The sequence below is a fragment of the Fringilla coelebs genome (genome assembly GCF_963513975.1).
Source record: "Fringilla coelebs genome assembly, chromosome: 3".
In the NCBI taxonomy this organism is placed as follows: domain Eukaryota; kingdom Metazoa; phylum Chordata; class Aves; order Passeriformes; family Fringillidae; genus Fringilla; species Fringilla coelebs.
The window spans coordinates 20,315,129-20,339,378 of NC_140030.1; the positions used below are offsets into that span (position 1 = coordinate 20,315,129).

General features: G+C 38.7%; 1 protein-coding gene across 2 annotated transcripts in view; it reads left to right on the forward strand.

Annotated features, from left to right (window-relative positions):
- Nucleotides 1-24,250, forward strand: part of SH3YL1 (SH3 and SYLF domain containing 1) — a 46,544-nt gene that overhangs the window by 201 nt on the left and 22,093 nt on the right. The window contains exons 1-9 of one of the 2 annotated variants that reach the window (XM_084202146.1): nucleotides 2-88; nucleotides 12,378-12,488; nucleotides 13,498-13,611; nucleotides 14,116-14,180; nucleotides 16,759-16,871; nucleotides 20,035-20,163; nucleotides 20,880-21,024; nucleotides 21,689-21,758; nucleotides 22,462-22,518. In XM_084202146.1, the coding sequence (XP_084058272.1) occupies nucleotide 88; nucleotides 12,378-12,488; nucleotides 13,498-13,611; nucleotides 14,116-14,180; nucleotides 16,759-16,871; nucleotides 20,035-20,163; nucleotides 20,880-21,024; nucleotides 21,689-21,758; nucleotides 22,462-22,518 (805 nt within the window). In that variant the 5' untranslated portion in view covers nucleotides 2-87. Of the gene's footprint in view, nucleotide 1; nucleotides 89-12,377; nucleotides 12,489-13,497; nucleotides 13,612-14,115; nucleotides 14,181-16,758; nucleotides 16,872-20,034; nucleotides 20,164-20,879; nucleotides 21,025-21,688; nucleotides 21,759-22,461; nucleotides 22,519-24,250 lie in introns of those variants that run through there. The other variant, XM_084202145.1, reaches the window with a different exon arrangement.

Consider the following 24,250-nt stretch of genomic DNA (forward strand, 5'->3'; position numbering starts at 1 on the left):
CGGGGCCGCCTCGGCGCCGCCCAGTGAGGCTGCGGCGGCAGGAGGAGAGGAAGCGAGGGGGAGCGGGGGAGTCCTGGCCCGGGCAGGAGTGAGTATCCCGCGGGGGAAGGAGTGAGGATCCCGCGGGGTCCGGTGGGCTCCTCAGCGGGGCCGGGAGTGAGGATCCCGCGGGCTCGGTGGGCTCCTCAGCGGGGCCGGCAGTGAGGATCCCGCGGGCTCGGTGGGCTCCTCAGCGGGGCCGGGAGTGAGGATCCCGCGGGGTCCGGTGGGCTCCTCAGCGGGGCCGGGAGTGAGGATCCCGCGGGCTCGGTGGGCTCCTCAGAGGGGCCGGCAGTGAGGATCCCGCGGGCTCGGTGGGCTCCTCAGCCCCGCAGCCGCGGGCGGAGCGAACGCGCTCGTGCGCCGCGGGCAGGGCTGCGCTGGCACATCGCGGCCCCTTCTCGCCTGGGGTCGCAGCATGTGCTGCGTTCTCCACGTAAAAATCTAAGAAGCGTCGAATGCGGCTTTGGCCTCGCCAGGTTGTTGGTGAAATTGAGCACAGGGGCGCTTCGCTTTCCAGGGCAGCTCGAGTGTCTGGTTTTTAGTGTGTTTTATTTAGTTTTACTTTATACCTATGTATGTTACACATAAGTTATCTATACCAACTATGTATTGTAAGACATATATGTGCACATATATTTTATTTCTATTTTTAAATTACATAATTTTTAAAGTTTTCTACGTATTTATTTATATTTTTTCTGCTGGCTATCTTGTACGCTGGATCTGTGTACCTACCTGGGTTTTGTAACACCAGCAGATGCAGCCCCACCACGGCAGGGTGTGTCCAGGACTGGATTCCTCTGCTGCTTTTTAAATACTTGCTTGGCTGGTCTTCTGGTCAAAATGCAGCAGTTTGGAGGTTAAATAAAAAATGCCAGATTCTTAATTTTGTGCCAGATCTGTGACTTGCAAATGAAAGCTGAAGAGCTTATATAACGTTTGCTGTGGAATGGAGCACACTGCACATTTCCTTTTATGCAGCTTGAAATGCTATCCTGCATACACCTGCTTCTTTTGTAGGCACAGTTGAGCACGATTTTAAAATAGTCTAGTTATTTGACTTTGCAGTGAAGTGATTGGTAATCAGCATTGTGCTGTTGTCAGGCCAGCTCGCAGGTGTTGCAGTGTGAGGTGGTGGAGCCAGGCAGGGGCCAGGGCTCTGCAGGAGGGCAAGATGATTCAGTTGTGGCATTCTCAAAAGTGGCTCTGCTATATTATGAAACTGAGCTGTGCAGAGTGCCTTTAGTCCCGCTTTCTGTCCCTTGCAATGCCTTGTGGTGTTGACACTGGAAGAGGATTCCCCTCCTCCAAGCCCATTTCTATGTTTGTGGGTGTGGGAGGGTGAGGCTCTGTATAGACGTGAGTGCTTTGAAAGGGCACCCTAGAATTCCTATAAAGCCCTGAGCGTTTGTAGCTGTGTATGTCACATGTAGGCACATGCCTAGCTGTAATTTTGAGACAAAGTCTTTCATGTTTCCATGTCTTTGGGAGGGAACTGGGGAGGATCCTTAAGTGTTATTCCACAGTCTTAATTGAAGGGATTGTCAAGCATTGGAACAGGCTGCCCAGGGAGGTGGTGGAGTCGCCATTCCTGAAGGTGTTCAAGGGACAACTGGACATGACACTTACAGCTGTGGTCTAGCTGACCAAAGTGGTGTTTGGTCAGAGGTTGGACTTGATGATCTCAGAGGTTCTTTCCAACCTAAATGATTCTGTCATTTTCAGCCCTCAGCAGTGGAAGAGAGACTCAGTTTTTACCTTCTTCAGCTAATGGCAATGCCATACCTTTGAAATGGACTGAGACAGAATTCACTGTTGTCCATTGTGCCATGGTTTCTCCCATTAAGAATTACTCTTTCTGGTGTAATAAGCTCCCCATCTTTTGGGAGCTTTTGAAGCAGTTATTGCATTGTTGTAAAAGATCCTCTAATGCAGAGCTGTTATGAAGGATAACCTGTATGACTTAGTGGAGAGGAAATGCTCTTGTGAGCAAGATAATTTAACAACTTAGGAAGACCTAGGGTTCTTCTAATTCTTGATTAATAAATACTAAGAGCCTTCACTTTTTAAAGGTTTATTCCTTTTAGCTTGAAGAAATGTTTCTTGTGTGATTAATTGTAGGAATTAATTAGTTGTGGGAATTGGTTACTTTGATTTTATTCATGCACATAGTGAATTGGGACATCTATGAAGTGTGGAAAGGAGACAATCAGAATGATAGTGACAGTTTTCTTGACAGAAGTGTTGCGTATTCATTGGGAAATGAACAGAGTATTTTATTTAGGTAGTTAATATTTTTTCATGGTAACATAGAAGGCTATTGTGTACGGTACATCTGGGTTTCATCCTTATATTTTTATTCTCTCTGTACTTCTGGCATTGGTGAGAAGATAAACAAGATGTTTGTTTAGGATTTTTGTATAAAAATTGCCTTGTTTTAGTTAAAGCTTTCATGTGCAAAGGGTAATAAAGTTAATCTGCTTGGGTTGCCTTGAAGTTTATTCTTCATTATTAAAATACAGTTAACAAGTTAAAATTAAGATTCCCTTTGGGATATTCCCCTTATCCCACTGTCTACATTTCACATATCATACCAACTCCTGTATTAAGATGTCACAGGACAGGTAGAACTGAATTTGTAGCTCTGACTTAGCTTCAGTCATGCTACTTATCTTACTTGTAGGGTAGCACCTCTTTGGTGCCAGTTGTTTACACACCCAACATATTTTAATAAGTGTATATGAAAGACTTGCTAAAAGGGTTTCAAGGGGACAGCCTCCTGGGGCATGGGTGTAGGGTGCATAGGTGTGGAGGCATATTTTGAGCCAAAGCCTGCAATTCTTGTAGTACAAATTCTGGCTAGAGTTCACATGTGAGTCTCAGACAACCCCCAGCACAACTCTGCCTTTTGTGCATGATTTAGAGCACATCACTGTCATCTCTGTATTCTTGAAAATGATGTTTTATGATTCTTTTTGCACAAATGGAGTGATTTCTTCTTCATGCCTCTTGTGTTTATCCTTTCTTCTAACGCAAAGGCTGCAATTTGGTTGTAGAACTGTAAGCTTGGGATTTTAGTATTCTTGGAATTGCTAAAAGTTATAAAAATTTTTGAAGACTTTTAGCTACTGGTATTCCACTATTCTGCCTCCTGTGCATCTGAACAGATGTCTAAGGTACTTTTTGGAACAAATCCTCTGTGCCTCAGGCAGGTATCAACTGTCTTCACACGCCACGGTTCCTTAGAAATAAGGAACATCACCTAGTTGAAACATCCTGCATCTACAAGGGAAACATATTTTTCTTTAAAGCACATTTTTCAGCTTTGTCACTCTCATTTTACCCTCATGCATTCCAGCTTTCATCAGAATAGGAGATGAGAGGGATTTCTACATCCCTAATTAGAATTTTCTCCAAGCTGACTTCAGTACAAAAACTGCTGGGAACCCAACTCATCAAATGTTTTTGATAACACAGGAGACTGTGTTACAGGGCTTTTTTCCTTGACTTTTCTCGAGGAAATAGTTAATTCAACATGGGACTGAGGTCTGATACCACATAAAGTTACAAAGTGATCAACTTTGTGTTTTAATTACTTCTTTCCTCACAGTGGAGAAAAGTTATAAAAATTATGCTACAATGAAATGGGGTGTGGTTTTGTTATGTGTTGTAATATTATTTTACTATTAACAAAATGAATATTTCATGTGAAAAATATTGAGCTCCCATGATCTAGAAGTGCATACATAATTGGTTGAAAGATTTGAAAAGGCAACTTGTAAACACTAGAGCTGACCAAAAATCTTTTATGCATTTGGACACTATACATGACAATAGTCACACTGATACAGCTAACAAGGATTATTATTTTTATCACATTTCATACCATATAATTTATATCAGATAGCCTGTGCAAAGCCTAAACTTATTTTAGATGTGTTATTTTATATAATTATGGCATTTCAAATAAATTTTGCTTTGCTTTCCAAAATGTCATCAGCTAACATCTCAATTTATATCTCTGTAAGCCTAAGTGTACAAAATACCTGTGCTTAGAGGACAACAGCGTAAAGACTTGACCATGAAGTTTACTTACTCCTTTAAAAAAGTCATGGCAGGAAGCCTTAAACCTACATTCAGTGTTTATCCTCAGCAACTTTGCTGATGACATGAAGCTGAGCAGTGCCATTGATACAGCAGAAGGATGGAATGCCATCAAGAGGGACCTTGACAAGCTGAAGAAGTGGTACCATGAGAACCTCATGAAGTTCAACAAGTCCAAGTACAAGGTGCTGCACCTGGGTCAAGGCAAACCCAGATACAAGTACAGACTGGGAGAGGAACTCATTGCTGAGAAGGACTTGCAGGTTCTGGTAGACAAATGCTGGACATGAGTTGTCAATGTGGCAATGCTCCCCGGCAGTCCAGAAAACCCAACTGCACCCTGGGCTGCATCCAAAGCAGCGTGGACAGCAGGGTAAGGGACAGGATTCTGCCCCTCTACTCTACTCTTGTGAGACCCCACCTGGAGTGCTGCTTCCAGCTCTGGAGTTCTTAGCACAAGGCAAATGTGGATCTGTTGGAGCAGATTCAGAGGAGGACAACAGAGACATCAAAGGGATGAAGCCCCTCTCCTATAGACACAGGCTGAGAAAGCTGGGTTTGTTCAGCATGGAGAAGAGACAACTCCAGGGAGAGAGGTGATGCCTAAAAGGTGACTTCTTACACGGACAGATAGTGACAGAACAAGGGGCAACAATTTTAGATTAAAAGAGGGAAGATTTAAATTGGCTGTTAGGAATACATGAGGGTGGTGAGGCACTGGGAACAGGTTGCCCAGAAGAGCTGTGGATGCCTCGTCTGTGGAAGAGTTTGCGGCCACATTAGGTGGGACTTGGAGCAGCCTGGGCTAGGAGAAGGTGTCCCTGCCCATTACAGGGGAGCTGGAACTGGATGATCTTTCAGGTCCCTTCCAACAGAAACCGTTCAATGACTCTCTAAAAAAGGCTGTGAAGAATCACTCCTCTTAGAGTACTAGGTCATGGTAGATGTAGCGCACATGCGGGTTGGGGTGAGGCCGCTTGCCTCTCCAGGTTTAGACTTACAACAGAAGTATTTTAATTTCCATAACTCATAGTAATATATTTTAGAAACCCCCAAGAACACACACACACACAAAACCCCCAGAAACTCAAACCTACAGACTGCTAGAGATGAGAACAAAGGAAGAAATCTGCTCGTCTATCTCCATTACTTCATTTCTATCAATGAAAGGCCTCCTGTGTTTGAAATTGTACTTTTCCCAGTAAAGACTTGTGATTCTTTGTATTTTGGGTTTATTTCATAGTATTCATATTTTCATGTGTATTTGCATGCCAGAGGCCAAACATAGTTGCCTGTTTTACTTCTCATTATCTGACTTAGCTGCCTTGCAGTAACTGTACAGATGTAATGCAAGTTTATGTAAAGGTTTTCAGAAGTATTAATGGCATTTGTCATTCCTCCCTCCACACAAATTGCTGTGATTTAAATGTATAAATATATGTAATTGTGGAAATATAATCACAAATATTATTATAATTTCTAATTATAATATTCTCCATCAAAAAGTTCTTCCAAATACTGTAAATATCTCAGCTTTCTATATTGATAGCAATGTCTCTGAGATTCTCCTCTTTGAAATATAGACTTGTTGGGCTGTTTTCCTTTTAGAGAAGGTGCTATCTTCTGTTATGTGTCATTCCTTTTGCATATTTGAGTTCTTGAAGGCTGAATTTAGTTGTAACTTCAGTATGCTCATGAGGTTTTTCCTGGGCACAGGCTGTCATCAGCAGCTAACTTTAGCAGGTTATTGCAGGTAAAACAAGGAAAAACAGGCTGGTTTTAACATGGGTAAGAGTGGGTTTGGTTTTGGTTTTTTTTTCATTTTCAGCTTTATTTTTAAGCCCTTTTTTACTTCCTCTCACCAGAGTGTTTGGACAGAATATATTTCTGTCTGTCTTAGGTAAACCTTAAAATACTTCCAACTCCTAGATTTCTGTGTGCTGTCAGCTGCAGGTTCTGCAGATCCTTTTGGTCTGTTCTGCCTCTCTCACCACTACCAGTGCCAGCTTAATGCAGTGCCATCCAGTAAACAATTTGTAATCCAGGGTGGGGAAGGAGGAAAGTGTAGTTACATTTATTCACAGTATAAAAACCATTAGGGTTATGAAAGCACACATTAGAGTCTTCCAGTGCAGCTCAGCTGCCACTCTGCAAGGACACATAGTGCTTGCTGTAGTACTTGCACCCTGCCATAACTCATACTGTTATCACTGACAGATCACTGATTTCTCACACCACTGCTGTTGATGAGCAGTGAAGCATGGAAGCTGGTAAAACTTCAGGAATCCAAGTGATAAAGATCATGGTAGAAATACATGAGCATAGTACAAAACTTCACTGTAGAGAGATCCTGTTTTGTGCTTTTCAGCTCTATTTCCATTGCCTTACATTCCTGTCACCCTTGCTGTTCTCCAGCTGGGTATATCAGGACTGTACAACCTTGCCCCTTGTGTCAGTAATGCTTTCCCATTCCCTGCTACTGCTTTCATAGACTCCTTGCCTATACCATCAACAGGATGTTCACAGTGTACATTCTGAGCCTTTCCTTGTTCATGGTCCTTGGAATCTGGAGGAAACAGTATCTGGTTGTTGCTGTTGTTTCCAAATCAGGAGTAAGGAGCTCAGGCTCTGACAATAGTAGTCTGCTGGATTTCAACTAAAGAGGGTTGTTACTGCCTTTATTTTTAAAAATCCTTTTCCTGTTGGTTCCTTTTCCACTTATTCTGCTATTTCCTTGAACTCCACAGGTCTTTTCTTGACAACTCATTAACCTGGGTTCTTTGCTTTCAAGTGTTCTGGCTTCAAGTGTTGAAGGTCGTAAAAGGAGAGAGACTCACAGAGACATGTTTAGCATAGGCTGCTGCTCGTCATCCACATCTCTCTATTGCATCACATTTTCTTGGGCTGGGCAAAATGCTTACAATGCACATCTGGCATGCTGTTTGAGGAATTCCAAGTACCAGATTAATCCCAAGGCTGGAGCTGGCTACCACAGTATCATGTTGTTACACATTTGTGGAACCAAAATTGCATTAATCTCTTTAATTGTAGTGCCAAATTGAAATTTCTTGTTTAGGCCCTTTTCCAGTGCTGCACAGTCTTGTTTTTCAGGTTTCTCCTTCCCATTAAAATGTTGTTCTTTAACTTTTCTTGACTATGTGAATTTTCATGTTTATGAATGTACATAATTTTGAATGTTCTCTGTTCGTATAAGCCTTTTAGCATTGATGTTCCTGATATAACCATGAGTATTTGCAAATCAGCTATGCCTTAATGTATTCTTGTGCTGTTTCTGTACTTTTTAGTGACGTGAAAGCAAAGACTGAATGGGGCTCATAGAGGTATTTGTCATTGTTTTTCTTCTTTATGTAGCCAAAAAAACCCACAAAACCACTTTTCACCAAATACTTTGAAGCTCAAACATACATGGGCAACATATGTGTGAAATCTGCATGTGAGTCTTTGTCTATCTCCCCTTTGTCATCTGTTCTCTGAAACTGTACTTCTGATGTTTGGGTTCTCGTAATGCCGCTAGGCTTTATCTCATCTGTTCATATTCAGCATAATTTTGATTGTATCTGAATTAGTTATAGCTTTTAAGTAAAAAGGCTTTATTTGTTCTTTAATGCACCTTGCTTAAATAATTTCATCAAATGTTCAGCCAGCAAATTATTACTGTTAGTCAGAATGTAAATTAGAGGCTGACGCACTTGCCTCATCAGCTTACAAATTAAGCAGTTAATCAATTTTGGTGTGATATTCCCCCATGGGGTTTGTGTTGCTGACTCACATATGCTCAATATCTTCTCCTTTCAACAACAAGCAGGAGTGCAAATGAAGCTTGCTCCCAGCTGAGCGTTCTCTGGTCACGGCATTCCAAATCCATCAGTCAGTGTATCCTCCTGATAGATGTTATTGTCTTATTGCTCCTGGTTGCCTCTTTCCTGAGCAGTGCTTGAATACAAACCAACCAATTAGATATGCATACTTAAAAGCTAATAGTGAAGACAGTGCTACAGGGTTATTACGTATATTATTGATGGGGTAAACGAAACACGGAAATTATGCTTGTGTCTAAATATTTCATACAGTATTTTTGTTAAAAAGCAGATGTGTCTATGGGATTTTTTCAATAGATTTGCAATATTAAATGAATTTCTAAGGAACTAATTTTGCAAACTAAATCCTAAGGCAAGCTTGAGGGAGAAGAGGATAATTTGATAGATGAACAAAAGCTGAAATAATTTGTGAGGTCACAGAAATCCCACTTACAATTTGGTCTGTGTACAGAGTGATTAAAATAAATAGAAGCAAGAATTTACTCCTCTGCCTTCACTCTAATGCTTCTTTTATTTCTATTGTATTTTGGGACAGATGCCACCATTGCACCACAGTGCAAACCTCTATGTCCATTTTTTTTAAAGTGAATAGTTTTGAATTGTCTGACATATTTGTGCTATTTTTTATTTACTAAAAAAACAATAATTTTCTTTGCCCTTGGACAAAGTTTTATGAAATATTGATCTAAAATTAAATTGTAAGAGCCATATTATATATACACTATATATTGAACCATTAAACTGCCTTTTTAGTGTTGATCGTTGACTCTATCCTTATATAATCCTGAACTGTGTTGACAAAATTCTGAGTGTGGCACAGCCCAAGAGGGAGAGCCAAACTTCCCCCTTTCCTCAGTGATAAAAATGCTATATTTCTTCTGCTGGGCTTCTAGTATTCACCAAAATGGGAGTCCAGCCAGGCCTTATCAGGCATCATAATATATGTAATTGAGGTGAGGGTGTGGATTTGTTTGGGCTTGTTTTTTTTTTTTCAAACAGGTCACCAGGTCATCAGGCTCCTCAAGGCTCCTGTAGGTATCCTGCCAGTTCCTTAGTATTAGACAACATTATGGAAGTAAATAAAGGAACTCAAGTGAGCCAGTGGGGAAAAAATCATATGATTACCACTTTGAGTAACTGTTGGTTTGCAGCATGAAAGTGTTTAATCAGGTGGCTTATTCATCTGGCCCATTGTTAAAACCTCTCTGTGCCATCTTTGCTTGCCAATTAATGTCACTTTAATTTTCAAACTTGCTACTGTCTAAATTAAAATCTTACTTGCAGCCATTCTCTACAAGGTGGATCTTTGAGCTCTTCAGCTGGTAGCATGTTCAACCTCTTTCTTTTTTTCTTTCCTTCTTTCCCCTCTCTTTACTTCTCTTGTGCTTTAGAAATATCACCCATTTCTTAGCTTCTGAAAGGGCACAAGTCTAGCCCCATGCAAAGTAACTGGCAGAATGCTGTTGTCAAATCCACCTGCTGTGTCTTAGTTCAGAAAAATAATCCTGCATTACTTTGGTCTGTGGCAGGAAGGGAAAAAGCAAGGCACAATGGAGGAGTGAATTCCTGTAACTGCCTAAGGAATGCAGAAGAAACAGCTACCCAAGGAATGCAGAAGAAATAATAATGCAGGAAATAAGTGATACAGGGAGAAAATGAAGTTTCTGATGTTGGTTTGAGGATGGGAAGTTAAGCTTTCCTGTGCTTGCTGTTGTAGAGAACAGCTAGATGAATGTCTCTCCAGTTTCTCCATTTCCTGGTGATAAAGGTACCCCACACCATGTGGCACCAAAAAAAAAAAAAAAAAAAAAAAAAAAAAAAAAAAAAAAAAAAAATAAAATCAAACACCAAACCAAACAAAAACACACCAAAAAAAAAAAGGGGGGGAGAAAAACCCAAAAAACCCTTTAGAAAGGTTGGAGTGGAAATACCTAATTTTTAATTTGCTTAACTAATGCTGTTTTTCTGTGCAAAATTTGTATTTTAAAATGCAGTTTTTGGAATTATAGTGCAGGAAAGTCATAAAATGGTTTGGGCTGAAAGAAAAAAGGACATCTAATCCAACCTCTCCTGCAATAGGCAAGAACACTTTTGACTAGAGCAGGTTGCTCAGAGCAACCAGTTACGTATTGAGAGGTGAAGGAACAATATGGTAGTAACAGTATTACGTTTGCTAACTCCTGAAGTTCAGCTTCAAATTGTCACAGAGGCATGCACACAGTGTTTCTGGTACCCATCAAATCTTTTTGAAGCAATTCGGAATCTGAAATCTGAAAATTTACAGCTTACAAAAACTGTATTGTGATTTTATGGGTTTTTCCCACTCTATTATTCCTGTTTGCAGACTTTCAGGTCTGAAAACGCCTCATTTTCTCAATGGATTTAGCTAAGGGATTTCTCTTCTAATTTGTATGAAATATGAACTGGTTTGGTTTTTTTTTCCTAGTGGTAGGAAGAATAATTGGAGATGCTTTCCCAAATTCTGAGATTAGCCAAAGAGAAGCAAAGAGGAGGAAGGAATGTGTTGGTAAACAAGGAAGAAGAGCACAGAAGTTTATTTTATTTCTCTAATCTAGAAGCTGGATAATGCTTGCTTTTGATCAGTTATGTTTTTTAACTCCCCAGTGTTTTCATCTCCCCAGTGTTTTTTATCTCCAGTGTACAGGTCTTATTTTCATTGTCTTGATCTCTTTGCTAGAAGTCCTGCATGGTCAGGCACATAACTGTCCATTTTACCACAGACTAATGTTACTGAACCATGTGAAAAATTAAGTACCATGAAATGTGTGTTTTGGGTAGGGTGGGTGGGTGACTCTTTCCAAACTTGAGACCTCTAGACTTGCAAAGTATCTTAAGTGGAAACCTACATATAGAAGTGGTCACCTGATTTTGCAAATGGACATGCGCTGTGTATTGCAATGTTAATTATTAGTTACAAATTACAATAGGTTTATTCTTTGTGCCTTCTTGAGCAGAATGGTGTTGCAATGTGCTTTTTGGGACTGCCTCAATTTATCTCCGTACAAAAACAGAAATCTTATTTTTCTCTTACAACATGCTGGTCATGTTTGCCCTCTGACCTTGAAAATGCAGTGTGAAGTACAAAGAACAGAAGTAATGGGGACATTTGCTCCACCCCAGTTTGTTAATCTACCAAAAGCAATTGTGAGGTCATGTTTTATTTGAGCTACACTGGCCTCTCCTCTTGCCATGTAGCCAGGTTCCAGCCTGGGGAAGCCTTCCAACCACAGAAGAAATTCATGTTCAAAACTCCTGAAGCAGTTTGACAATTTTTAGTACAGTAACAGTTAGAGAAAATTAACATGCCAAGAACTTTTCAGAATATCCTGAACCCTTAGAGCTTCATCTTCTCCTATCCTTTCACACTCAGGGTCTTGAATATCATCTTAATTTTCTGAAAAGAGAAGGGATTATTAGGAGATAGAATTAATATTTCTACTCTGATAAGTGTAGTATGGTTTAGAGTCTGTTGCATTCTGTACATTTCCTTTTGTTCCCAGAGAAGCTGATATTTCTGCACAACCTTCTGATGACTGATGTCACTTCAACCTCTCCAAGGTTGTACCTGCTGCATCTTCACCAAAGCAAAATGTTTCTTCAAGCTACTTCAGAGGACACTAATCCAGACATTCAGCTTTCAAAATCTCTCTTGTTCTTGGAATCTTCCTTCTTGCCTGGAGAACATACCAGAGGAATATTCTTCTCTTTGAAAAACAGAGGTGTATCCTATTCTAGCCAAGGGAGCCTGGACAGAAACCTGGCTGACTTGCTGCTATGCATTTCACTTGTTCTGAGCTGAATTGCCCTCTAAGCTTCATTGATGTAACCTTAAATTGTATTTAGTCCTCACCTTCTTGGTTTTAGGTGGGAATGTTGTCCAGAGTGAAGAGGTGAATGAATGCCAATCAAAAAAGTAATCCACTTTTGACTGAATGTTGTTTCTCTATGCACAGTGTTTTTTGGGTGTTTGGGAATTTAGGAACAGTAGAATTTTATGGGAATGCTGTCACTAATTTTTTCAGAGATGTGATGTGAGACTAGATGCATCTTTGGTCTGGCAATATATTTATGTGTTAGTTGGACAGTTTAGTTCTTCTAGACTTGGAAAAAGTGTTGTTTTGTTCAGACAGGAAAACAAGAAAAATTTAGGTAACTCTGAGGGATTATAGTAGATGTAACAATCAAGACTAACTCTTATTTCTTTAACTGCACTAAGGCTTTTTTTTGCAAATCTACAGGTGAAACATTACTATTCCTACATAAAATGGTATTTATCATGTTGCAGAATACTAATAATTTATAATACTCTATTCTGTCTAGTCAAGTAGATATCCTAAACTGACCATAATTTATTTCTTTCATGTTTTACAGTGAACAACCCTATACCTTCCAACCTGAAGTCAGAAGCTAAAAAGGCAGCTAAAATACTACGAGAATTTACAGAAATAACTTCCAGAAATGGACCAGATAAAATCATACCACGTGAGTAAAGAAAATGCTTTGATTCAGCTAAAACCTTCAGCATTCTCTGTGTTGCAGTCATGCTGTCTTTACCAATTCCCTCTGTTTCCACTTACCACAACTTAGAGATGAATGAAAATTTCGGGTGCCATAACTTCTTTGAAAATATTTTGGAAGTAAAGGGTTTCAGTTTGCTGTATTCTTGGCAGCTGTTACTCACTGGGAGAGATCTTTTGAATGTTTACTGCTACAAGGTACCTGCATTGGAAGGCTTTCCCCAGGATGGACGGACTGTCTTATGCTCAACCCTCTAAATGTATGTTCTTAAGGGAGAACCTGGCCTGGTAGCTCTAGCTCTTGAATATCTGTGTTGATTAGAATTAGCTAGATGAAAATAAGTTGAAGCAAAGAAATCTGGGTGATTTTCCTTTTGATACTGGTTCAGCACTCTTATTTGCTGCTGTCCTCTTCATTTTTGAAGTTGTTACTCTGTGTTTTTCCTAGTATCTTCCTCCACCTGCTGTTGCTGGTTGTGGTTTTAAATTCTTAACTTTTATGTTCTGGAAGGTCTGCAGTAAGATTTGCAGGATGATGGCACATCAGTATTTGCCACTAACACTTTCTAATGGTACAAGCTTGTTAGGCTGCTCTATGTTGCTGTGACTTAAATTTGGACTCCTCCAAAAATTTGTGGAGACATGGTTGTCAGCTATTCACTGTCTGTTTTCTGTTTATCTTGCCAAGGGTACTCACACACAAAGTGTGTGGCACTATACAAATTCTATACGAGCTAATCAGGAGCAGTTTGGCAGTGTATAGATTGTCACAGGCTAGTGTGACCTGCAGCTGGGTTTGCAGTTCACTGTGGTGGAGGAGTCATTATTAGTTCAACTTTTTTTGCAGTTTTCTTTCAGCTTTTGCTTTGATTATTTGACTCTTGTGTTCATATTTGTTAAATATTGAGTTTTGTTTTCCCCTTCTCTTAGAACTTCTCTTACAAGGTCTTGAATAAATGATTTTGCTGTTTCAGCTCACGTAATAGCTAAAGCCAAAGGCCTTGCAGTTTTGTCTGTTATCAAAGCTGGATTTCTGGTGACCGCTCGAGGTGGAAGTGGAATTGTATTAGCTCGTCTTCCTAATGGAAGTAAGTGGATATTTTCCTTTTGTACTTCATGAGAAGTTAATTAAAAAAGATAAAAATATATTTTTTCATTATTCTTTATACAGCATAAAACAGGAGGTGTGTGATGAGTCAGGCAAGTACACCTACAAGTGACAGTGTTTGGTGTGAAAGCTGTTTTCAAATCTTTATACCTTTGCTTGACCAAATGTAAATCTTTCTGTATCTTTGTGGAAAATAATGAAATATTAAAGTACGTAGTACAAAATTCATTACAAAAATTGATTATATCTGATTATGAAGAAGTATATGATAAATAATTTTTAGCAACAAATTGTTTAGATTGTGAGTGTTTGTATTTCTTAAATCCTTTCCTTTAGGATAAAGCATCATAGTTATGATTCTATTGTGGTGGTTTTGAACATAGTTTTAAATAGAGAAATTGTTATCATTTTTAACTGTAATAATGAAGTATTTCTTGTAATATATGGTTAAAATTCCATAAATTTATCTTGTTTTACACAACAGCCTGGTCTGCTCCCTCTGCAATAGGAATTGCTGGTCTTGGTGGTGGATTTGAAATTGGAATTGAGGTATGGTTTTGCATTTGAAGTACTTGTTGGTAACTTTTTTTGCAAGAAATTAAAATACATTCACAAAGATCTAAATGTTAGTGAGACAGTAGAATCTACTTTCATCTACAAAAATATTATTATAAAATCCATTTATGCAAGACAAAAAAAAGAGGGGTTTTGATCCCATCAGTCAAATTGTTAGAAGACATTTAGATGAAAAAAATTGACATGACACTAATTTTCTTGATTTCTCACTTCTAGCAGACTGAATTTTTCACTTTCGGAGAGCTTCCTGTCAGTGTTCCCATATAAGACAATTGAAGTTAATTGAAAAAGCATCCTATACTTAATAGTGTGTCAAATGCTTTGCTGAAGGGCACAGGGACTCCATCTGACAAGAAAAAGTGTAAAGAACTGGAGTAAAATGGACTCCACTTAATGATACTGTATTTCACACATTTCCCACTCACACTTGTGGTTACTGACATGACCCTTCAGTGTGAAAGCACCAAAACTGGTGATGCCTCTCCTGAAGGAATACTACAGAAAAGGAGCCAGTTCCAGCCAGCAGAAATGCTTACGTAAAGGACTCCCATCATATTCAGAGAAACCCTGATGGGCTGAGCCCAAACAGTCTTCTGCCTCTGCTTCCCATTTCTTCTTCCTCACAGCTCCATCACTCTTGTATTTTTTCATCTTTTCTCTGCTTCCCCATGCTGGCCTCCAGACTCATCCTTCTCTTAGTTTAGCTTTTGTTCTGCTGATTCCCAAAGAAAATCAGAGTAACAATATGCTGCCAACAAGGTCTCTTGCAATGGGCATTCTGCTCTTCAGAAGAATCCATGTATAGATGATCTGGGTGATCCATGGCAGCCCCCAGTACTTCTACAGCTAGCCAGCTATCCCTGTCCTGGCAGCCAGTCAGCCAGCACTCACATACTCAGCAACAGATCAATATTTTATTCTGTCCTCATTGTTCACTGTGTGATCTCAGGCATTATTGCATGCACTTTTTAAAGGATGATGTGAATACAAAATCATAAATTTTTATAAGGGATTTTCATTGGTTTTCATGACTACAGGATCTGAATGCATTAAAAAGTGTTCACTTTGAGCCCCAGATTTTGTTTCATTGCAGGCTTTGTTTGGTTTTTTTTTTCCTTTTAAGCCTCTTCATATGTTTTGATTAATCTATGAAAATTTTCTGTTAATCATCCCCACCAAATAATTTAGATAACATAGACATTTCCTATTGATACTGAATCAAATAATTCCAATACAGAAGCTATTTGTGAGAGGGGTTTTTCTCTGAGTAATACTGTGCCCTCCATTTGAAATTTTAGTCAGCTTACAAAATGCTGTTTCTTCACTGACATTATTATAACACAATATTTTTTGTTTCTTCTAGAAAATATATGTTACTCAGAAGTACCTGAGTGACTTAGGAGCCTACAGTCCCATTTTATCATTCTTCTAGTCCTATATAAACTTAGATGTTTTAGAAAGTAGGTAAAATTTATTCCTGTAGGAGAGATTATATTTGATTATATAGTTGTAGTGATACTTATGGATGTTTTTAAAAAACAAGACAGTGATCATGTTTCAGAAGACACAGTGACTTGGTACTTGAAATTAAGGACCAGTTTTAAAATTTATATAAAAGCTTTCTTTGAAGGCTTTCTCACTGTGGATTAGCTTATCTTTAACAATGGATTCATCCTCTTAATGGGTAAAAGGAGGAAGCAGTATCCTAACAGATGTTTTCCCTCCATCCCTGGATGATTCACAAACTGTCCCTGTAGCCATCTTTTGTTTGGGATGGGGTGGAGGGCTAATAACAAAGACCTCTCTTATGCTATGTGTAAGACTTCTAGAACAGCCTTGTTTTTGCAAATAATCTGGTATTTCCTCTTATATTCCCTGCTGTCACTGCTTGGAATTTGGGGTAAGTTGAAAGTTTTTTTCTTCAACCTGGCTTTCAGTCAAGTCCATCAGATTAAAGATCAGGTGCAGTAGACCTTGGGTATATTGCTATCTCTTCAATTATTAGGTTTAATAGGTTCTTGAAGCAACTGACTACATCTCATATTCAAGTCTTAAAAAGTTAATTACTAATTCATACACACACACAGAGATATATAAAACTCCTGTCATGAAAATAAAGTTTTCTCAATTGCACCTGTGTCCTTTTTCCTTTTTATTCTTTGGACAGGAATTTTTGTTTAGTAAGTTCTGTCTTGCCTTTATTAGTTTAACTATTGAAAGATCAAAATGATTCACATTTGAAAATGTGCCTTCATAATTGTATAAGCCCTGGAAAATAAGAAATTGTCAATTAGGAATTTTGAATTAACATAGAGTTTCTCTTATAGCTTTTGTTTCTCACATACTGACCATATCAGCATTTTGAAAAAAATCAATCAAATTTGATTAAAACAGTAGTTGAAAGGATTTTTCATTCAAAATACCTTGCAGAAAAAGAATCAACTTTGTCATGGAAGCTGTTTGAAAATAATCCTTTACAAGAAAGGAAGATCATCTCCTGTGCTGTTCTTTCTTCTTAAAAAGTGTAGTACTTTTACTTGATATTTTATAGGTCTCAGACTTAGTGATAATACTGAATCATGAAAGAGCAGTAGAAGCTTTTGCCAAAGGAGGAAATCTTACCCTTGGAGGAAATCTTACTGTGGCAATTGGACCTCTGGGGAGGTGAGTAATATGTTTTCCTGATAAGGCATATATGGAAGATAATTTTTAATAGCTACATTGATGTGGCTTTTTTTTTAATATGTTACAGAACAACCTGGGCAACCTGTGTGCTGACTGGGCCATATTGTTCTTGACAATCACTTTTTTTTTCTTTTTTTTCTTCTTTCTTGATTAAGTAATTTATTGGTGGAAGGAAAGTGTTCTAAGATTTGCTCTCTTTTTGCAGGAGACTGTTTGGCTAGGCTCAATGAAAAGCACAGGTGCTTCTGTGCCTGGTAGAGCTATGATTTTCAGTAACATATGGTTTTGTGCTTTCTGTCACCACACATCTGCCCAACAGTAAATGAAAAGTATACCAAATAATTGCTTTTAGACCTGTTTACTTTGAAGGATGTTAAGTTGTTAAGCCTGTTTACTTTGAAGGATGAGGTGAAATAATCACTGAATAATTTTACTTGAAAATGAGTCTTGTAAGACTGCTACTCTAACCTCCTGCTCAAACCATGGTCTGTTACAATTTCAGATCAGGTTGCTCAGCCTTTTTTTCCAGTTAAAAATCCACAATGCAAGAGACTGCTTGGTTCTCTGGGCAACCTGCTCTACTGATCAGCTCTCCTGCCTTACATCCAGTCAAAGTATTTCTTCATTCTGTTTATGTCAATAGTATTTTATTCTTCCTCTATATGCTGCTTTTAAGAGCCTGGCTTCATACTCTTGATTACCTCTCCCTAGATATTTGAAGCCTGCTGTTAGGTTTGCCCCAAGTCTTCTCCAGGCTAACCAAGCCCAGCTACCTCAGACACTGCTTATGGAATATATGGAATAAATGCCTCCTTTTGGCTAATCTTCTTATGATTATGAAGTTTTTACTGCTGGTTTTTAATCTTTTCTAACAAAATACTAATTGATACTGACTTATTGGATACTTATTGCACAGAAGAGAGAGAGAGATCTGTGGATCAGGGAAGGGCAGTGAATATTATCTACCCTACAAAGCCATTCAGTACACTGTCCTGCAACATCTCTGTGTCCAAGCTGGGACATAGGTGTTAGGGTGGGAAGACAAGCAAACAGGTGAAGAACTGTATCCTCACAGAAGAGCAGTGGTAAATGGTTTATGTTGAAGTCTGAAGCCAGGTTTCTTTACAATTCCTCAGGAGACTCTTTGAGGACCTTTCCTGCTTGGTGTTTTTATCAGTGACCTAGAGGAGCAGTTGCAAAATATCCTCTTTAAGTTTGTGGGTGACTCCAAACCAGGGTTTGCAGCCAAGACCCTTCAGAGCCACCGTTCAGAGCAATGGACCTAGAGAGTGTAAAGCTCCGACATGAAACTCCGTGAAATTAAACAAGGACAGGTGCAAAGTTCTGCACTCCTAGTTGGATGAACCCCTTATCAGGCTGAGCAGCTTCTCTACAGAGAAGGTGCTGGGGTCCTGGTGGGCAGTGGGACTAAGCCTGCAGTTGATTCCTGAGAGAAAAGGCCATGAACAGTGTAGGGGCTTGCATCGACAGGACTGCAACCAGTAGATATGAGAAATGATTGTTCCCCTTTATTGGACATTTCATAGACTGTGCCTAAAATATTGTGTTGAGTTTTAGCCCTGCAGAAAGTTGTTTATAAACCTGAATGTGTGCAGTGAACCACCACCTAAATGGGCAGGTAAATGCAGCATGTGAATGATGAGGCTGGGGGAGCTCAGCTTATTGAACCTGGATGAGAGAAGGCCTTCTGAGGCTGCATTCCCAACAGGGCATCATCAAGAAGACAGACCCCAGTTCTTTACCAGGCTGCATGGCAAAACAATGAGAGGTAGTAGTCATGTATCAAAACAAGGAAGGTTCTGACTGGATATGAGAAAAAGTAATCTGACATGACTAAAATGGAGTGCTGATAGAGGTTGCTCTATCAGCAAGAGGTTGCTCAGAGTGTCTGTGGAATTATATCCTTAGAATTCTTCAAAAACTGGCTGGACAAAGTCCAGAGCAACCTTCTTTCAATTTGATGTTGTATCCATTTTGAGATGACTGTCTTTAAACCTAAAATATTATGTGATCCTGTGAAGGACAAATACTGTAATCTTCCAAATCTGTTGAGGCTCAATAAGGCCTTACTCGAAGTGTTTGTGCTGACCATAAAGTGTAAGAGGGTTTGGAAATATTGAATAGAGTGTCAGTCACCAGTCCAAGCATAATCAGATAATTTTAAAATGTGATTAAAGTGTGCCTTAATAGTTTTCAGAGGAGGCTGTTAAGATCCAGTTATTAAAATTATTACAGAGATGCCTCTGCCCAAATAAGATGCAAGTGAGACCATATGCAGAAGTCAACAGTATGGATTTTGTTTAACAGTAAATGTGAGTGGGGGAGAGAGAGAAAAAAAAATACAAAAAGAGGAAGAGGGGAGGGAAAAAGTGACAGAAAATATCACCTCCCTGTAGATCCCAACAGTATCCTGTTGATCTCTTCTTCTACTCTTCTCAGTGGTGAGGGCTCCACAAGGCTTAGAGTTCAATGGATGCCTGTTCAATGGATACGTTCAGGCTGGTTGGGAGCACCCAGGTACCTCCCCTGGTTGGGAAGTTTTAACACTGTCTCTTGCCACAGGCTCTGATGGGTTGCAGCCCTTTGCATCACATTCAGTCCTTTGGTGTAAAGCCTCAGAAATCAGTCTGAGGGTGCTTTTGGCATCTTTGATGGTTTGTGATCCCTTCTGAGACATGATAGCTGCCTCTCTTGTCAGTGCATTGAGCCAGTTATGTCCCATCAGACCTTCCCTGGGTGAGGGGTTGGGAGCTGTGTAAGGGAGAACGATTGCCATGATAAATGGTGCCATCCCACCTTGCAGGATTTGCCTCATCAGCCTGGCTTGCAGCCTCCCCCTCTGTCTTGTGTCAATCTCCCAGCACACCCAAACTCGCCTCTCCTCAAAGGATGTAAACCTGGCCTCAGCAAATCACCCTGGAGCCTCCTGATTGAGTCATAAACCATGAACAGCCCAATCTCTCAGAGACCTAAAGGGGAGCATTCATATGAGACAATATTTTCCTGTGCTTCTCTCTGAAAATAGTGTAAAAATGAAATGGAGGATTAAAACAAAAAGATAATTGCTGTTCATGCTAGAAAACTGTATTGAAGAATATCAACCAAAACCTTTTCCTTCCAGAAACTTAGAAGGGGATGTTGCCCTGAGAAGCTCTGCTGCTGTCTATACATACTGCAAATCTCGAGGGCTGTTTGCAGGCGTATCTCTGGAAGGAACCTGTTTAATTGAAAGGAAAGAAACAAATCGCAAGTAAGCTCTCTTAATATCTAAAAGGTTCAGTGAAAGCAGAGTGACAGAATTAACTAGGACACATTCACTTTGGAAAAAGTGGTTTTTGTGAAAACATACTATATTAGTTTAGAATTTCTTGAGGGACAAGGGTTTCTTCAATTTAGACATCTTGCAATGGATACTGAGATGATGCTAAATGTTTAGGGATTATTTATCTATGGCAAGTTGAACTTAGCTAGCCACCACATGCCAGCCCAGTTGCTTTGTCATTCCGCCTCCTCAACAGAATGAGAGGAGAAAAAGTATGATGATAAACTCATAAGTTGAGATAAAAGCAGTGAGATCACTTACCAATTGCTATTTCCATCAAAAACCTCCAACCTCATCAAGGGAAAATTAGTTTATTTTCAGTAAATAAGAGAATAGGATAATGAGAAATAAGAACAAATTTAGAAAGCAATACTTTTTCCCCACACACCTTCCATCTTGCTGGGCTCCACTTCAATCACAGCTTCCCTACCTCCTCCACCCAAGTGGTGCAAGAAAATGGGGGCTGTAGTCAGTTTTCCAGATTTACAGCTTTGAAATAGTTGTGTCATTTTTCAGTACATGATTAGTAGGAAAAATGCAGGGCTAGGGATGGAGATAGGGAGCATTTACACAAAACGAATTTATCTAGAAGTTGAAATGTAATAATAATCAAATGCCTGCAATCTTTATTTTTTTTGTATCAGGTTTTATGGGCAGGACATTCGTGCTAGTGCCATCCTGCTTGGTGACGTGCCTTTTCCTGCTCAAGCAGATGATCTTTATGAAACTCTAGCATCCTTCACTGAAGTGTATGAAAATGAAGAGCAAAAAAATAATCCAGGAAAATCTGTAAGGGAACAAAGAAGGGTTTGTGTGCTTCTTTCCATGTAGACTTTCCCTGTTCCCAAGTTGTTCCTAGTCAGTATCAATGCTGATGTTCATGTGTCATTTTTAAGTTCTCTGTTGGATGACTGAAGGCATAGCACATGTCAGTTACTGCATGTGGAATATTTGTTCAAATATTTCCCTTCTAGGCTCTTGGGGGCAAGAACGTTGCTGGGTTTGCTTTGCATCTTCCAGAATAATAAAGTGCATCCTTGTTTTGTAATTGTGCATTATCAAATCTGAGGTGATGATTAGGAATGTTTCATCAAGTATTTTTAGTGAAGTTAATTGCAAATTGGATACTCTTAGTTTTCCTACTTTTTCTGTGTTCCACTCAAACAATCACATTTATAATGCAATACTGGGACTGTAGAAGTTATTTTCTTATAGATGTTGATGTTACTGATAGACAGGCATTTACTTTAAGCTTTGTTAAACCCATGGTGATTTACTTCAGTGTCATGTGTATATCACTAGTGTTTAGTACACTTTTTGAATTCTTACAAGTTCAGTGGAGAAAGAGTAATTTTAATTTTTTTTCAATGTAACTTGACGTACTTCTAGGCTCTGAAATCACAATCTCTGTTCAGATATGATGCTATGTTTTTAAAAAATTTGTGTACTTTAGGTAAATGACCGACCTGCTAGACCATCCAGACCAGAGCCACCAAAACCCGCGGTTAGACCTACACCACCAGGTGAAAATTTTTGATAATGGCTAATTAGTTCTCTTCATAAAATTAGAGCATTAAAGCTAATTAATACTATGCAGTTATTATAGCAGCTGCCTCTATAAAAATGTTTTTTAAATACTCTTCCTTGGACAAACACTTTGATGTAGTGCCATGACTGATAAAGACTAAAGGATTTGGCTTTTTGTTTTATATTAACAAGCCTTTTCTCTCTGACAGATTTGCTATAGAAACTGTTTTTATAGTTGCAGAATCGTGTAGTAATTCAAAGGAAATATTCATAGATACAGGATACATAGGAGCCTCACAGTACAATGAAACCTCAGTAAAAATAATAGTTCTAGAAACTGCTAGTCCAAGTTCTAGAAACTTCTGGTTTCTATAAACCATAGTTTCTCTTTAGGTTGTCATTATCTTTTAATCCTTAGAGGTTTTACTGTAGATCAGGAGAGGCAGAATTTTGGCTCTTTACAGGTTGTCTTAACAAAGTGCTTTCATTCAAAGTGAGGCTTTACTGGGCACCATCTCTTGTTAACATGCTTCTCCAGTTAAGAATGTGAGGCAAAATCTGTATTTCTTTCTTCTGCACTGGTTCCTAGTTAACTGCAATTATTTCATAACTATTGAACTGTATCAGAAGAGCAGTATACAAAATATAACAATATATGTTAGCATGTCATATAAGTCACTACTTTATTTTCTCTTTCAGCTAAAAAGAACACAAACAAACTTTATCCAGAACTTCCCAATGATTATGCATCTGGGGGTAAGTACTAAGCTTACACTTCTTTTATTAATACAGTATAGAATCTGAGAAGTCCTAAAAGTAATTTGAAAGATATGCAAAAATATCTGGCCATTGATATTTTTCTTTATTGTCCATATGTTAAAAAGAGATTCAGGTCTTGTATGATCTCCTGAAAATATTTCATAATTATTAATCTCATTCCCTGGCTTTACATTCTAACAATGTTGTTCTTTTTTCTGAGCAGCCCAAGTTCTTTTGGTTTATTCTGTGAGCTTGAAAAATGCACTTGGAGTAGTAAAATTGTTTTATGTTACCACCTAATTGAAATGAAAAAGGAAGCTGATATAACAAGCTTCTGTCCAAGTCCTTATGCAATGTACTATAATTGCTGTTTTAATTTTAAAAGTGCTTCCACAGATGATACCTGCTTATGCTGGCATAAACACCAATTTACATGGCTTCTTCACGTTTTTGTACTGAAATAACTCTGTGCTACACTAAAGATATTACTATTGATTCTCTTCTTTTTAAAGCACTTTTCAGCTCTTAACAGGAGAATCTTACTGTGCAGTATTTGTAGTCCATATTACCTATATATAAATAATTTGAATATGTACTTATATTTTCATATATTGCATGCTCACTTGAAAATATATTAAACAAAATACCTCTTTTTTACTTCTGCAAATAGAGCTAAAATTGAGTTTGATAATAGATCACAATGAAAAGTCTATTTCAGGCAAAGTGTAATTAGAGCTTTTAACTAAAAATTATGATAAATTATGTGTCTTTGTCTTTACATTCTTTTTCATATCTTCTCTTCATACGTGTTCTTGATATGTGTGTCTGTTAAAAGGGCCAACATAGGAGTATCTTAAGCTGAGCTGTCAATATGACTTCTGCAGATTAGAGACTTCCTGAGAATCAAGATTTGTTATTGTATTATAAGACTTCTACAAGGAAAAGAAGGATGACTCTAGTGGTCTGTACACAATAGCTGTCATCCAAGAGAGAAGAACTGGTCTTCTGGCCATTAAAACTAAGCTTTCCCAGTCTTTCCAAAGCCCTGGCCAACTGAGAACAGATTTTTAAAGCTCGTACTCATTTGCTATTTTGAACAGAGTATTCTTCTATTCAGGTGCAAGTGACAAGGTAAAAATATTCCAGACCCATCTGTTGAATGGCTTTCAAGATTCTTTGAAGTCAACGTATAGACTCAGTCTGCTACTGGTGATTTCAAGCAGTTTCTCAAAATATACCAATTTTTCTTTAGGAATGCAGGGGATGGGGGCAGTAGGATCTTGTTTAAATGATGTCATGGTATATTTGGCTTTCTGTTGCAGATTACATTTCCAGAGGTAACAGTTCAAATGCTTTCTGAATCCACAGAAATACTCTATGTTTCTAAAGGCTAAAACTTTTTTCCTTCTTGCAGAGGGCAATTAAGGTTGAAGTGAAGAGTCACAGTCCCTTTCACAAAAGAGTGTATTAATGCTTCGGAATGAAATAAAAAGAGCCATAAGGCCATATCTCCTGTCAATGATCTGTTTCTGCCTATTTTTAGTCCTAATTATTTCAGCAGAGCTGCCTAGCAGCTATAGCACATGCATGTCAATCTTTATTGCAGGAGTAGTTGCTGCAGCAGATGTTCTTCTACAGTGATCTGTAAAAGACATATTCAAAATTTTTTCTGTCATCCTAGTTTAAAAATTACATATAGATAGGCAATAGAAGAGTGAATGAATCTTAT